This window comes from Thamnophis elegans, chromosome 9 (genome assembly GCF_009769535.1).
Source record: "Thamnophis elegans isolate rThaEle1 chromosome 9, rThaEle1.pri, whole genome shotgun sequence".
Lineage (NCBI taxonomy): Eukaryota > Metazoa > Chordata > Lepidosauria > Squamata > Colubridae > Thamnophis > Thamnophis elegans.
The window spans coordinates 61,279,068-61,293,074 of NC_045549.1; the positions used below are offsets into that span (position 1 = coordinate 61,279,068).

The following is a 14,007-nucleotide window of genomic DNA, read 5'->3' on the forward strand; positions in this document are numbered from 1 at the left end:
CTGGCTATTCTGGCAGGCCTGGGGCTGTTGACCTCATTGTTGAGGTCCAGCCCCGATCATAACGAATGTATGTGTGTTGATTCTAACCTGTTTTTATTTTCATTTTTTATTATTTTTTTTCCTTCGTTGTAAGCCACCCGGAGTCCTCCGGGATTGGGCAGCCTATAAACCATAGAAATAAATAAATAAATATAAATAAATAAATAAAGTGTTAATACCACTTTATAACGCCTGGGTAAGCTTTCTAGCATGCTTTCCTTTTGCAGATGTTCATAACGATTTCCTTCTCAGCGGAGGCAATGATTGTTCATATCCAGAAATTTGATTCAGAAGAGCAAAATGTAAAAGATAGAGAGCATGATGTAATAAAATGAGTATGTTACGTATCTGTGAAGTTAACAGAAAGATGTAATAGGTTTGAATAAAATCTGATACTTTTTGAGTTGAACAATATGCACACAAGGAAGTGAAAGTGGTTTTAATTATGAATGAAAGCTGATTTATGAATCAGTGTCATGCAGGTATGTGCATAGGAGAGCAGAAATCTTATGTTGATGATTGTTGCAAAGTAATAATGGCAATTCTGGAAGAATCAGAGATGGGTTTTAGGAAAAATATGATCCTGAATGCTACCAAGGGGGGGAATTATTTTGTAATGGACATGAATGGTAGTGTGGCCATGATAAGAGAGTACAGAAAGAGAGACTTAGGTTGTTTAGAAACAAAAAAATTCTGTTTTGAAAAATATTATCTTTTCAGTCCAGTCATGGACTGAAAAGTGAATAAATTACAGAGTGTGGGTCTGCTAAGCTTAGAATGGACTTCTGGAAGATGCAAGAGCTGCCATCAAGTATCTGAACAGCTAGCAAAATTATTCAGTTGTTCAAGAAGAGAAAACAAGAAATGGGGTTTGGGCACAAGTTAGTTTCTTCATGTTAAGAGCTGTTTAGTCATAGATCATGCTACTCAGAAAGTAGTGAATTCTTCACTAGGGCTGGTTAAACAAAGGCTTGGATGTTCAACTATCAAGAATGTATTCTAATACAGAACAAGAGGCTGGATTAGATTAATTTCCATAATCCCAACATTTATATTCTATGATACTAACAAATATGGATCTGGAAATTTAAATATCCAAAACCAAAGTAGTTGTGTTTGTTGTGGAGAATAGAAAACTTTGTTCCATGGCATACATAAATGATAAAATAAAACCTACAATACTGAATTAGTATACCTTGGCTGAACATTAATAAAAAGATGAGGAAAAGATTAAAATTGCAGTGGATAAGTAGTAAATCTTGTGGTGATTGTTGCAAGAAATGAATATTTGTTCAAAGAACAAAAATGGCTTATATATTTCTATAGTGAATGTACATAGTAAAATAAGGAGATGGTTAAAAATGGGTGCTGAAGAAATGTAAATTAAATATAATGACCAGTCTAAAATAAGTATGTTGACATATGATCATATATAAAGAATGAATTAACAAATATATAAAGGAACAAATATGTTAATGGTTTTGGAAAAAAACGGGAAGATGACAAACTCATGGTTGTAATCCTAGAAATTAATCAGAAATAAGCCACATTAGCTATAATGCAGTCTCAAGTAAACCAACATTAGTTTAGCCTTATAGTAAAAATCAAATGTATTACAAAAGAGCATTAACCTTGAAAATAAACGTGATGGATACATAGATATGTAGTTAAAACATGTTCTGTTCTCATGCTATTTAAATTATTTTCTATTATTTCGTTGAATGTTCTCTAAGCACAATTAAGCATGTGCCCACCAAATATAGCAGACATGGAAAATGTTTACGTTTGGTTGGGTTATGGAGATTTTATTCTGTTTTTTTAAATTGAATTTCTTTCTATGGTAGTATAGAGCAATTGTAAAGGGGCAACAGAGAATACATAATTTCAACATATTGCATTGAGAAACAAGACATTTTGCTTTAGAGGAAGTTATAAATGTATACACATTAGAGACCTGTATAAATCTATAAAAATAGTTTTTAACAATGTGGACAGTAAAAAGAAACATTTAATATCTTCTCCATTATATTTGTACAGAAACATAAGCAGACACTAAACATCTTTCTATATTTTTATTTCATACAAAATGCTCATCAATTTCTGTACATAACTAAAAATAGTGTACCTCCGTCAAAGCAAATATGAAAATATTAACCCATCTACCATCGAGGTACGAGGTTTAATTTTTATAGGTTGTCTGAAAATATATTCTGTCCTAAGGAGAACTGCCCGTGTTAGGCACTATAGATGGTGGGGGCAGTGGAGGTGGGGGTGGAGGAGGTAAAGATAACATAGACAACAAAGGATCATAGGCGTTCTGAGGGCACGTAGGAGGCCACCCCCAATCTACTGGTGGGGGTGGGGGAGGGGGTGGAAAATTTGTATTATGATTAACAGTTTCAAAAGATGGGGGTGGGAAAGAATACTGATGTGTTCTCATACTTTCCAGTCTCTGCTGCTGACAAAAAGTAGGTGGTTTCGGCAAGTGTCCATAGTCAGAGGAATAATATTGTGGAGTTATATTCTGCTGCCTATAGAAACGTGGAAAAGGAGCTACATGAGGAGGTCTGCCCCATGAAAATCTGGTGTTAGGCTGTCCTCTACAATATCCACCTGAATATTCTGAAGGAGGTTGTCGCCTGGACTGATAATTTGGTCCATTATCATCTACAGAAGGAAACAAAAACACACAGAGATTAGCATAATGTAATATTTTATGAATGTTGTAAAAACAAGGTATGCATAATGCTATGCTTTCTCAAGACAACACTGTTAGTTAAATAAACCTAAATTCTGAATAAACTCTTGGCCTACTATATAACAGCCATCAAATTGTGTACTAATCATTTATTTTTTATATATTTTATTTAAAAAACATATGCTTTTTAATATTATGTAATACCTATTAGGTTGCCTAATAGAAAACCCTGAGGTTACATTTTATTTTTTGAATTATGAACTGAGCAGCAAAGAAATAAACTTTTGTTTTTAAAGAAAAAAATAACATCTGTTGGCCAGATAAACTATAAATCTTAAAAGAGGCAACTGTGAATAGTTCAAGATTAGTATTATTTTATTAAACAGACATTCTTCAAGAATATAAAAATTCAGAGACTGACAATTACAAATACATTTTGCGTTTGTAATATATGATTATCCATGCTCCATTTTCCAACATTCAGCATTACATAAGTAAAATTATTGATCTGCTATTTTGACAAAGGTAGCATTATTTTTTTCAGCAAATACCAAGAACTGTTAACCAATATTCTTTTGCATCGCACTATTTCTATTTACTTGATGCCTAAACAGCTGAAGAGATCGGTTCTTCCACTTTTTAATAAAGGGTATTTTTTATAAATATAAAAATTCTAAATTTGAAAGGCTCTTAAATATAAAGTCAAAAGTGAGGAATGGATTATATCAATATTAAACAAATAATATATAAAATTGGATTTCCAGGTTCTTTAAATATTTATTCAATATTTCAGAACAGCAGCTACTTACTGCTATCATTTTGCTGTGATCTGAGCTTCTTTCTTTTTATATTCTGAGATTTCCTGTGTGATTTTGCTGCTTTTTCTTTTTCATCATCACTAAAATCTAAAACCTAGAAAAAATGAAATAAAAAAACTGAAAGGTTAAAAAAAAGGTGAAGGTTTGCATTTTATAGCACTTCCACAATATCAAGTCATTTATCTAAGAACATATATCTAATAACTGCAATGTTTTGGATTTAATTCCAAAAACATGCTTCAATGCAAATAAACACATAAGAATAGCATTTCTTTGCAACTCTGTTAAGATTTGTGTCTTTTCACACAGCACGTATGCCCTTAAAAAGTTGCATCCCGATGTACCTTTTCCAGATTATTTCCAAAATACTTCAATTGAAAATACTTTTCAATTAAGAAAGAATTCAGAGATTACATGACATAAAGTCACTTTACTACTGGACCACCTAGAATATTAGATTTTTGTGGCTTGGAAGAATAAAACATGGAGAATGCTAGAATATTCTGTTTCTGGATCTGCAGGTTTGCATATCCCTACTGGTAGAAGTGAACTTCTGAAACCTTTCAATCCCTTCTCCGCAAGAATTCCTCAAAAAACCTACAGATGGTAGATCTGGTTCCTCTTGAACATATGAACTTTGGCATAAAAAAGGAAGGAGACAATCCTCAAAAATGTGTGGCTTGCATCCTAAATTTTTAATGAAAATTAGCAAGTAAGGATCTCTCTTTTGGACTTTGGAAAGGGGATTTTTTTATATAATAGTGAGATATGAGTGGGAAATGTATCACCAACAACTCTCTGACTTATTAAAAACGAATGGACTTTGAAAGAAGTTAAATTGAAGTTATCACTTCAGGAAAAAGTATAAGATTCTCCATGAGGAGGAATTCATTTTCTCAAGTTAATTTTTCTTGTTAAGTGATATTCTCTGCATATACGTATATTATTCTTTTAAAAAGAAAGGAAGTACATTTTGAATTGGGAAAACTGAAGTGCAAAATCAGTATGCAAAGGATATCCTTGCCTCAGGAGGTGGCTCGTCATCATTTTTCCAAGATGCATCTGATCCCTTTTCTCTAGAACACAAAAGAGTTTTTTTCTTGTAAAGAACAAAAGATAGATTCCTATATGTACACACACACAATAATATCAGCATTATTTGAAAGTTAATATTATCTAAAATAAAACTAAGCCATGGTGCTTCACAACGAAAATGGCAAAATCTTTTGGAAAGTTACCAGATGTACATTTTCAGACACTCTCTGTGGACAAGCACTCTCTCCACTGAACCGGCCCCTGGTGCCCAAAATGTTGGTGCTGCTTCTCTAGAACAGCCTTCCTCCACTGGAAGACCAATGCTTTTCTGACTAGAGTGGTCACAACAATCATAATTCAAGTTACTATGACTAGATAAGATTATATTCAAACACACGGGTGGATAGCAAGTAGAGGAAGACTGTTTTAGTGAGCCTTTGCAGAAAATCCAGCTCATAACCAAAATTCTAAATACAGAATGAAGTTATGAAATATATGAGGAAACGCGTATGCTAAATCTTAACTCTTAATTGTCAAGATATAGTTAAACATGCAGAGATAGGTCATTAGGATTAGGTCATTAGAACCTAAATAGGAGGAGGAAGGTGTGTTGGATATGATCGCCACCTTGAGCTATTTGTAAAAATAATAAAGGTGGTATAAAACTAAATAAAAATAAAAAAGATAATAAATTATACACCGCTAACAAGAATTCATTTTTTTTACTGTTCAAATTTGCAAACTATTTGTGTGTATGCATGTATATATCAAACTTTTAAAGCCAATTTGGTCTAGTGCAGTTTCTCAACCTTGGCAACTTGAAGATGTCCGGACTTCAACTCCCAGAATTCCCGGATGCTGGCTGGGGAATTCTGGGAGTTGAAGTCCAGACATCTTCAAGTTGCCAAGGTTGAGAAACACTGGTCTAGTGATTAAGGTTAAGATTTCTAACCAGGAAATTCTGGTTTCTAGTCTTGCCTGAGGCATGGAAAGCTGCCTGTATAACTTTGGGCCAGTCACTCTCTCAGTCCACAACATCACACTCAAACAACAAGTTGATCAATTCCTGTCTCAACCAATTGATCAACACTTGGTTGATCTGAAAAAAGTAGATCTTGCACTTGCAGGAAAAAAAAACTTTAGATAGAAAAAAATGTATACATCAAACTTACTGTTTCAATTTTTCTGGAAATATGTACTGAGTGAAGCTTTCCACAGCTGGAGCAAAATGTACTGCATCTTTTATTTTAATATCTTTAGACTGAATGTGCTCAGCACTATTAAACTGTACTACATAAAAGGGATGTGACACTGGGCCAAATATCTCAAAGATCTGCAAGACAACAACAGATGTTATTGCTTCATAAAAACAAGTTCTGTAATTACGTGAGTACATTTAAAAAGGAAAGTTATTGGGGAACTACGAATTCTATAAAATTCAAATTTAACTTCTTATAACTGTTCTAAAAGCATTTTTAGTATTATTTATTAATATAGGGAATATGTACAGCTCATAGTCTTGAACTGTGGAGTCCTTGGTGCTCTCTGAGCTTGTCTGTTTACTTGTAGATGTTTCCTTACCCAGCTAGGTAACATCTTCTGTTCTAGTAAGGAGTGTGTTTAAGAACTGCCTGAATTTCCAAATAAGGAAATTGCAGAATATCCCAGAAAACACAGGTTTTAGAATCAAATAACAATGCCTAATTTCAAGTTCAAATGCTAAACTAATTTTTAAAAAATGCTTTAAAAGAACATTACACTTTTAAAAAAATAAATTCAAATTTTTCAACAATTTTGTGAACCGGTAATTATCTATATATTACTAAAAATCTTGGTCTGTACCCCTTACCTGGGGTTAACAATGCTTCTCAGGGCAACAGTTTTTGAACCTCAAATGGGCTGAATTGAAGAATGCATCCAAAATCCAGGACACATAATTTCTGTGGGATTGAAATTTGGCAAATTTGTGGTCACTTCACTGCTGCCCAGAGGTTCAATAGACTGGTCCTTCCCTCTCTGGAGGCCAGGTAGAACCCTCCCTCCTTTGGCTCCTGGAGATCAGGTAAATCAATCCTACTCTAAACCTCTATGATGGGCTGGTTCTGCATTACGTGCCATAGGTGGCCAGCCATGGTCAAACCAGCAGGAAGTTGAAAATTGCTCAAGCTCCCAATGATTTTTTTTGACCTTGGTCATGCTATATCTTTATTTAGTTAAGGAAGTATGAAATGAGGTGAAGCGTTGTCTAGTTAATAATAAAAGTTATGATAATTCCAACCTAGAACAATCAATTGATTTCTAATCTTATTTTTTGTTAACTGACATAACAAGCATTTATCTTATAAAATCAGTTTTATTTAACAACTGGATTAATTTAGGTGCATGGTAGCAGTTTTAGGATTATTTTAGGAAAATTCAGCAACTCAACTTTTTTTGTTTAATTTTTTACACTCGCTATTCTATTTATTTGTGTTTCATTTATTTTTCAAGCATATTAAGAAAGGCAAGTCTTATACAAATAAGTATGTAATGAAAAGCTAACTAAGCCATATCATCAAATGTACTGTATTATAAAAATATACACCTGAGCTAAATTTTCATAGCAACATGTGCTTTACAAACCAGGTAACACACAGTATTTTCCTAAAGAACACTTACTATTGTAATATGTCTCAAAAATGAATTTATGCTGGTAATACTTTTATGGTTGGTCAAACATTGTTTTAATGGCATTAGCAATCAATGAGAAAGCATGCTGGAACAATAAAGACACACGACTAACATATTAATTGAAATAATTTAAAAATTATTTACTTTTCCTAATGAATGACGATTTTTCTTGAAAAGTACTGTATTTTCATTCACTGGAGGAAGTCCCTTCTCGGACTCAATTATTACTAAAAAAGAAAATAAACCTGAATAGTTTGCTAAATTCTTCCAAAAACAAGTATTAGCTTAAGTATCATTATCAATGAATGTCATAGGCATATTGAAAACAAAGGCTATAAATTGTCATACTTGCAATGATTGATACCTTGTTAGTTACACTTTCAAAAAGAATTAATTTGTTTAAATTCCAACTTTTCTACTTCAATTTGCAAATGGAACTGATTTAAAACATTTTAGCTCTCTATATAGATTTACTGTGGACTTACAATTTATATTATAATATTCACTGTTTGTAATTCAGATATTACAGAAGAAAAAGCAAGAGTCATCTACAACATACAGCATAAAGACTGCAACAGCCATTATATACGACATTATACAGGCAGAAGACTAGCAAAGTGCATCCATGAACACTAGCTAGCAGTTAGAAGGACACAATGAAAGCTCCTTAATTTCACAACACATAGGTAGACTCAACTGTAGTTTCAACTGAGAAACTGTGAGCATCCTATAGGTCAGTGATGGCGAACCTTTTTTGGCTCGCGTGCCATAAGTGGGGGGAATGCAGGTGGGGTAGTGTGCGGGCGTGACATACATATAATGCAATGCACAACCCCCCAGTGCGCATGCGTGCACTATAGGCACGACCTGCCATTTTTTGCATGCTTTTTTCGCCCTCCCCAGACTCCAGAGGCTTTATAGCAGTGTGCATGCGTGCACTATAGGCGCGACCCCCCCGTTTTTTGCATGCTTTTTTCGCCCTCCCCAGACTCCAGAGGCTTTATAGCAGCCTGGAGAGGGCAAAAACAGCCTCCCCGCCCCACCCCGGAAGCCTTCCGGAAGCTTCAGGGACCTTCAGAAGGCTTCCCTGAAGCCTTCAGAGCAGTCAAAACGACCCTCCGAGCAAACCGGAAATCTGTTCCCGAACTTCCAGTTTGCCCATAGGACTGGTTTTTTGCACTCCAGAGGCTTTAGGGAAGCTCATGAAGCCTACTGAGGGCCTCTGGGGAGGGCAGGGGAGGCTCTTTTCGCCCTCCCCAGGCTCCTATAAAGCCTTTGGAGCCTGGGGAGGATGAAAAATGGCTTTAAAAAAGGGTGAACTCAGGTGGTCAGCCTCGTGTGTCCTGACAAATGTCTCGTGTGCCACCTCACTATCCACTTCCCTCCCTAATTTCCCTAATAGTTACTTTTGTATTGTCTTTGTATGTCATATTATAAATTAATAATTATAAATTAATAAAAGATTTTATATATATAAAAGGATAGAACCAAGCCTCTTCTCTTCCCTTTTCCCTTTCCTAATTTCCCTATTTACTTTCATATTTCCTTGGTATGTTACATTATAAACTGTATAAATTGTTTAAATCAGAAACAATTATTTGCAATGAAAAAGGTCACATTGAATAGTGAATGGCCTGTATGGTTCATTCTACAAACAAGTAATTTAAAGACATGCCTGCAAATGCTAATGCTGTTGAGACTGTATAAATGCAAAACATTTATTATGTTTTTATTATTACTAATAATAAATAATAAATTATTACTAATAAAGGACAATATTTATAGCTCAGAGTTGAAATGATGGGTCTTTAGTGCTCTCTGGCTTTGGTTGTTTTCTTGCAGACATTGACTAGCACTGATGATGTTATCTAGTGTGGGTAATAAAACTTATGCAACAAAACAACCAGGCTCAGAGAGCATCAAAGATCCCTCAAATATTATTATTGATTTTGACTCAGTTTGGTTAGGTGACTGAGATGCAACTTTTAGAATGCATTTAAAATAGATGAGATGCTATGTTAGTTGGTAGAATTATTGCTGAATTTTGTGCATGATTGCTCTTTTGACCTAACAGGAAATGTCTAGATTTTCCTTTAGGAGGAGGAGGGGGGGTGACTATAAAATATTATTGAAAATCAAATATTTTAAGGGGATACAAAACAATCACAAAAAGTCACGAATCACTCACTTTTGTATTAAGCTATCAAATATTCCATAAATAACTACATAATAAAAAAAACATTTTCAGGGAACACAAAATGCACACAACTTCTTACCTTGATGTTCAATGATGCTGGAAACTTGTCCAAAAGGCATTAATTTAACAGATTCAGGAAGAATTATCATTAGGTCTTCAATAAGAAGTGGCTCCTGCTGAATAAATAATTTTAAAAATCCATTTGCATGCTAAGGCACGTATCCTACTTTTCCAATCTAAGTGGCTTAATTAATATTCACTATAGACTATAATTATTTTATTACTGATATTAATGATTTATGCTGACAAGCTCTATGCTAAAGATAACTACAAATACACAAAAAGTACTTAGTGTCTCTTCAGTTCTCTAGAACTAGAAAATGATTGTACTTGTGCACTCTGAAAATTGGCCAAAACCATTTCAATCTTCTGAAAATTGGACAATTGGCCAAAATGAATAGCTGAAGTAACTGAGCAATCTGGTACTTTTTTCTTTTTAGAATACATTTGTATAATATGGGTACATCACATGGTTGTAAGATAACAAAAATAACAAGGGAAAGGATAAAAGGAAATAAGACCTGGAAAGGAAATATGTCTTTGTAGCCCATCTTTCTTACATGCCTTGTGTATGTGACCAAAAGCGGAATTATTAGCACTTTTATATGAAAGATCATTTCAAATCAATTAGAAAGTACATAAAATATAGCACAACTGGATGAAATTCCTCATCTACAAATAATTCCACTTCAAAGCAACAATTCTCAAGGAAAAAATAGATATTTATAAGGGGAGTGAGCATAACCTAGCATTTTTCCTCTTTGTTCCTGCTTATATTTAATTCACCAATTCAACCTTGCAAATACCTACTGCAAAGAATTATTTGCAATTGTTTTCCATGCTAATTTAAGCTATGAATAAGAATATCTGATTGCAAAAGAGTCTGCTATAAACAGTTATATGAGGGATCAAAGAAATAAAATACCTCAATTTGCACAATATCCTTCTATCTGTTGTCCCTCCCCATAGTCATTATTTTACTAAATGTAGATTGGTGATAATTTTTCCTAGGTAACACCCAAATGTGTTTTACAACAGCAAAAACACTTACTTTTTTAGTCAATTCACTTTTTTTTTTAGTAGCAGTAGAATTGTTTTCATTTTTATCTTGTTCATCATCATCAGTCAATAATGGAGGAGAGGAAGAAGAGGAAAGAGAAGATGAACTGTCTGCATCAGTATCACTGTAAAGGGAGATACTATTTTTCAACATATGTTCTGCCACATTAATTTGAAAGAAGCATTAGCAATGATCATAAGGCTTGACTTGGACTGGAATCTCCTTTTTAGTAATAAGTCACAATGGGCATAAAGGACTTGTGTCAGGTGTACTGCAGGTTGTGAAGTGGCTATTAAGAAAACCCCCTCCATTTTGCATAACAACCTACAGTACTGCCAAACTGGAAGAGGGAAGTTTTTAATAGTTCATTGTTAACTGTAAAGTTAGAGTTATTAGGGTTACCTGTTTAGTCTTTAAACAGCTTTAAAAAGGGTGAGTGTCAATGCATTATTTGCCTTATATTTACAGACCCCTCGCATCTTGGACATAAATTGTTTCAACTCCTACCCTCAAAACGACGCTATAGAGCACTGCATACCCAGACAACTAGACACAAGGAAAGTTTTTTCCCCCCAAATGCCATCACTCTGCCAAACAAATAATTACCTTGCCACTGTCAAACTATTCACTAAGACTGCATTACTATTGGTCTTCTCATCCTTCCTATCACCCATCTCCTCCCACTTATGACTGTAGGACTGTAACTGTTGCTTGTATCCTTAACAATTTATATTGCTATTGTTTCCTGATTGCTTATTTGTACCCTTTGACTATCATTAAGTGTGGTAACTTATGATTCTTTACTAATGTATCTTGTCTCTTTATTTACAGAGAACATATGCACCAAAGGCAAATTCCTTGTGGGTCCAATCACACTTGGCCAATAAAGAGTTCTATTCCATTCCTATTTTTTTCTATTATTTCTTATTATTCTTATTCTATTATTACTCACCTAAACTGGCTGACGTGACTGTAATAAAATAATTACAGATTACAGCTCGCTTCCTCTGGCTAAACCAGACTCAGAAATAAAATGTGAAGAATAATAAAATAAAATGGGAACTTCCCCGAACTAACCTGTCCGATTCCGAAAGGCCCAACGACCCCTTCTCGCTCCGTTGTGCCACCGGCGTCTCCTTCGACAGCGCCTCTTCCTCTAGGAGACCGAGCGTTGCCGGGTGGCGGTCGAGGCTCCCGTTCTGTTCGCTGTTACCGTCCTGAAAATCAGAGGAGGAGGAGGACGGCTGAGGATGGTCCGCCACCTTGGCTTCCTCGGACGGCTGGCGCTCCTCTTCTTTATCCGACGGTGCCTCCTCAGCCGGGCAAGCGGGAGAGATCCGGCCGTTGCTATCTCCCACAGCAGCCGGCTTCTCTTCAGCGGCGTCACTGGAGTGAGGAGCATCTCCCGCCACGCCGCCGCCTCCCTTCGGGGCGACCCAGGGAGGCTCTGGCTCTGCGGAGTCTCCTTCCCAGAGGCGCTCCGGGGAAAGCGGGACTTGCTCGCCGGCCTCCTGCGGGCTCCCCGCCCTGGCATCGGAGCTTCCCTCGCAGGCGACCCTCAGCGCCTGCAACTGCTCTGCCATTATGGAGCCGGCGAGGCCGGAGTCGCCGTCCGGCGGGGCCGAAGAGGCTTCCATGCCCGATCCACGTGTGGCTACACGAACCGATGACAACAAGAGAGGGCGCGCTGTACTGACGTCACGTCCGGGGCGGTTTCTTTACAAGGGAGCGGGTGTATGCGGTGTAAACCTCGGCAACTTGCAGACTTGTGGACTTCAACTCCCAGAATTCCTCAGCCAGCTTTGCTGAAGAATTCTGGGAGTTGAAGTCCACAAGTCTTAAAGTTGCCAAGGTTGCTGGTGTAAACAATGGGAGGCTCGTAACTTCTGGGGGATGCTCCACGTCCATCTTCATTTAGATCAGCTGTCAATTACAGTTTCCTATAGTACACACCATCAGTCTCGAATAATGTCATGACCCGCCCACGCCCACAAAAACACACTTATCAACCCTCTTGTGTTTACACAAGCATTTTGACATCCGCAGAATCTTTGACACACATGATTCAAGGGGTTACGAATTGCCCCATTAACTCCAGTTTAAGAACCATGGTTATAGATAGGTGTGAAGGCTTGATGACAGGCCCAGAGCTAATCTCCAAACTGAATTATTGTAAGACCTGAAATTCTGTATTCTGTATATCAGTGTTTCCAGCCCCTCACGTGGCACTTAGGCAATTGCAAATGGAATCCCGTTACAGAGAAGCTCAGGTTCTTCATGCGGTAGGTAGGTAGGTAGGTAGGTAGGTAGGTAGGTAGGTAGGTAGGTAGGTAGGTAGGTAGGTAGGTGGTAGGTAGGTAGGTAGGTGTGTGTGTGTGTGTGTGTGTGTGTGTGTGTGTTCTTGAATAAAGTGTCACAGAGGTATCCAATTTGGGTTGGTTTTGCATGTATCTAAAATTCTCACATAAGGACTCAATCTGATGTGGGTTTTGTGTTTTTGTGTAAAACGAGAAAACACTGGCTAAATTGGATTTATGTTATTTATTTAAATGACTTATACAGCTCTCCCATCTCTCAGGAGGGATTCTGTGCAAGGTACAAGGCTTAAAACCATCACTACAACATACTGTCTAACTATTGATGCCCTGGTTATACGACACTCACAATAAAAAGTCACACCACCAGCTGAAATTATTAATTTCCTGGCCTAAATGCCTGCAGAACCATGTGGATCTAAGAAAGATGCTATTCCACAGGGCTTGTGCAAACACAGAGATGGCAGGATCCTACAAAGTGGCATGTTTAATGGAATGGACTCTGAGCATGTCTTCTCTGCTAGACCTGGTTTAGATGTAATAAACACTAGGTATATTGTTTCATTCTATTTCATTGATATTTAGAAAGCTAAATTATTAAAAGTTTGCTGTGCATTCCAGAGGTTGGTTTATCTTTTCACCCTTCTCATACTACATATTATAGGAAACTCAGAAAAACATAAACTATTGATGGTTGTTTAATGGGTGAGTGGCTTCAGAATCTAAATATGAGTTCCTACGTAGTTTTATGTGGAAGACATAAGCATTTTAAATTTCTCGTGTCAGAAATCTTCAGCCCTAGATTCTTAAAATAACTCATTTCTATTCTTGACAACAGCGAAGCCCCTGCTATGGTTGTCTATTCATTCACTGAAACATCATAATGGTCCTAAAGGACAGCGCTCCATATTAAAGATAAAGGCACTAATAGAGCAACAGACACTTTCAATAAAAATTAAAACAAGAAAGAATTATATTTAACACATTAAAGAGTTGGAAACTTTAATGAAATAATTGACAGATTGAATATAATAACCATTTTATCATTTAGGTGATTTTTATGAATTGCATGGTGAATTGTATAAGAAATTAATTTATATGAAATGTAGACAGTA

At 36.2% G+C, this 14,007-nt stretch overlaps 1 protein-coding gene across 1 annotated transcript; it reads right to left on the reverse strand.

The window, feature by feature from the left end:
- Positions 1-2,098: 2,098 nt before the first annotated feature.
- On the reverse strand, positions 2,099-12,248 carry NAF1 (nuclear assembly factor 1 ribonucleoprotein). Its single transcript, XM_032224617.1, has 8 exons — positions 11,655-12,248; positions 10,569-10,701; positions 9,537-9,630; positions 7,405-7,487; positions 5,763-5,923; positions 4,580-4,631; positions 3,547-3,649; positions 2,099-2,706 (listed from the first exon to the last, which is right to left on the reverse strand). Exons 1-8 carry the CDS (start codon positions 12,212-12,214, stop codon positions 2,255-2,257), a joined length of 1,638 nt encoding a protein of 545 aa, XP_032080508.1. The 5' UTR covers positions 12,215-12,248; the 3' UTR covers positions 2,099-2,254.
- Positions 12,249-14,007: the final 1,759 nt, after the last annotated feature.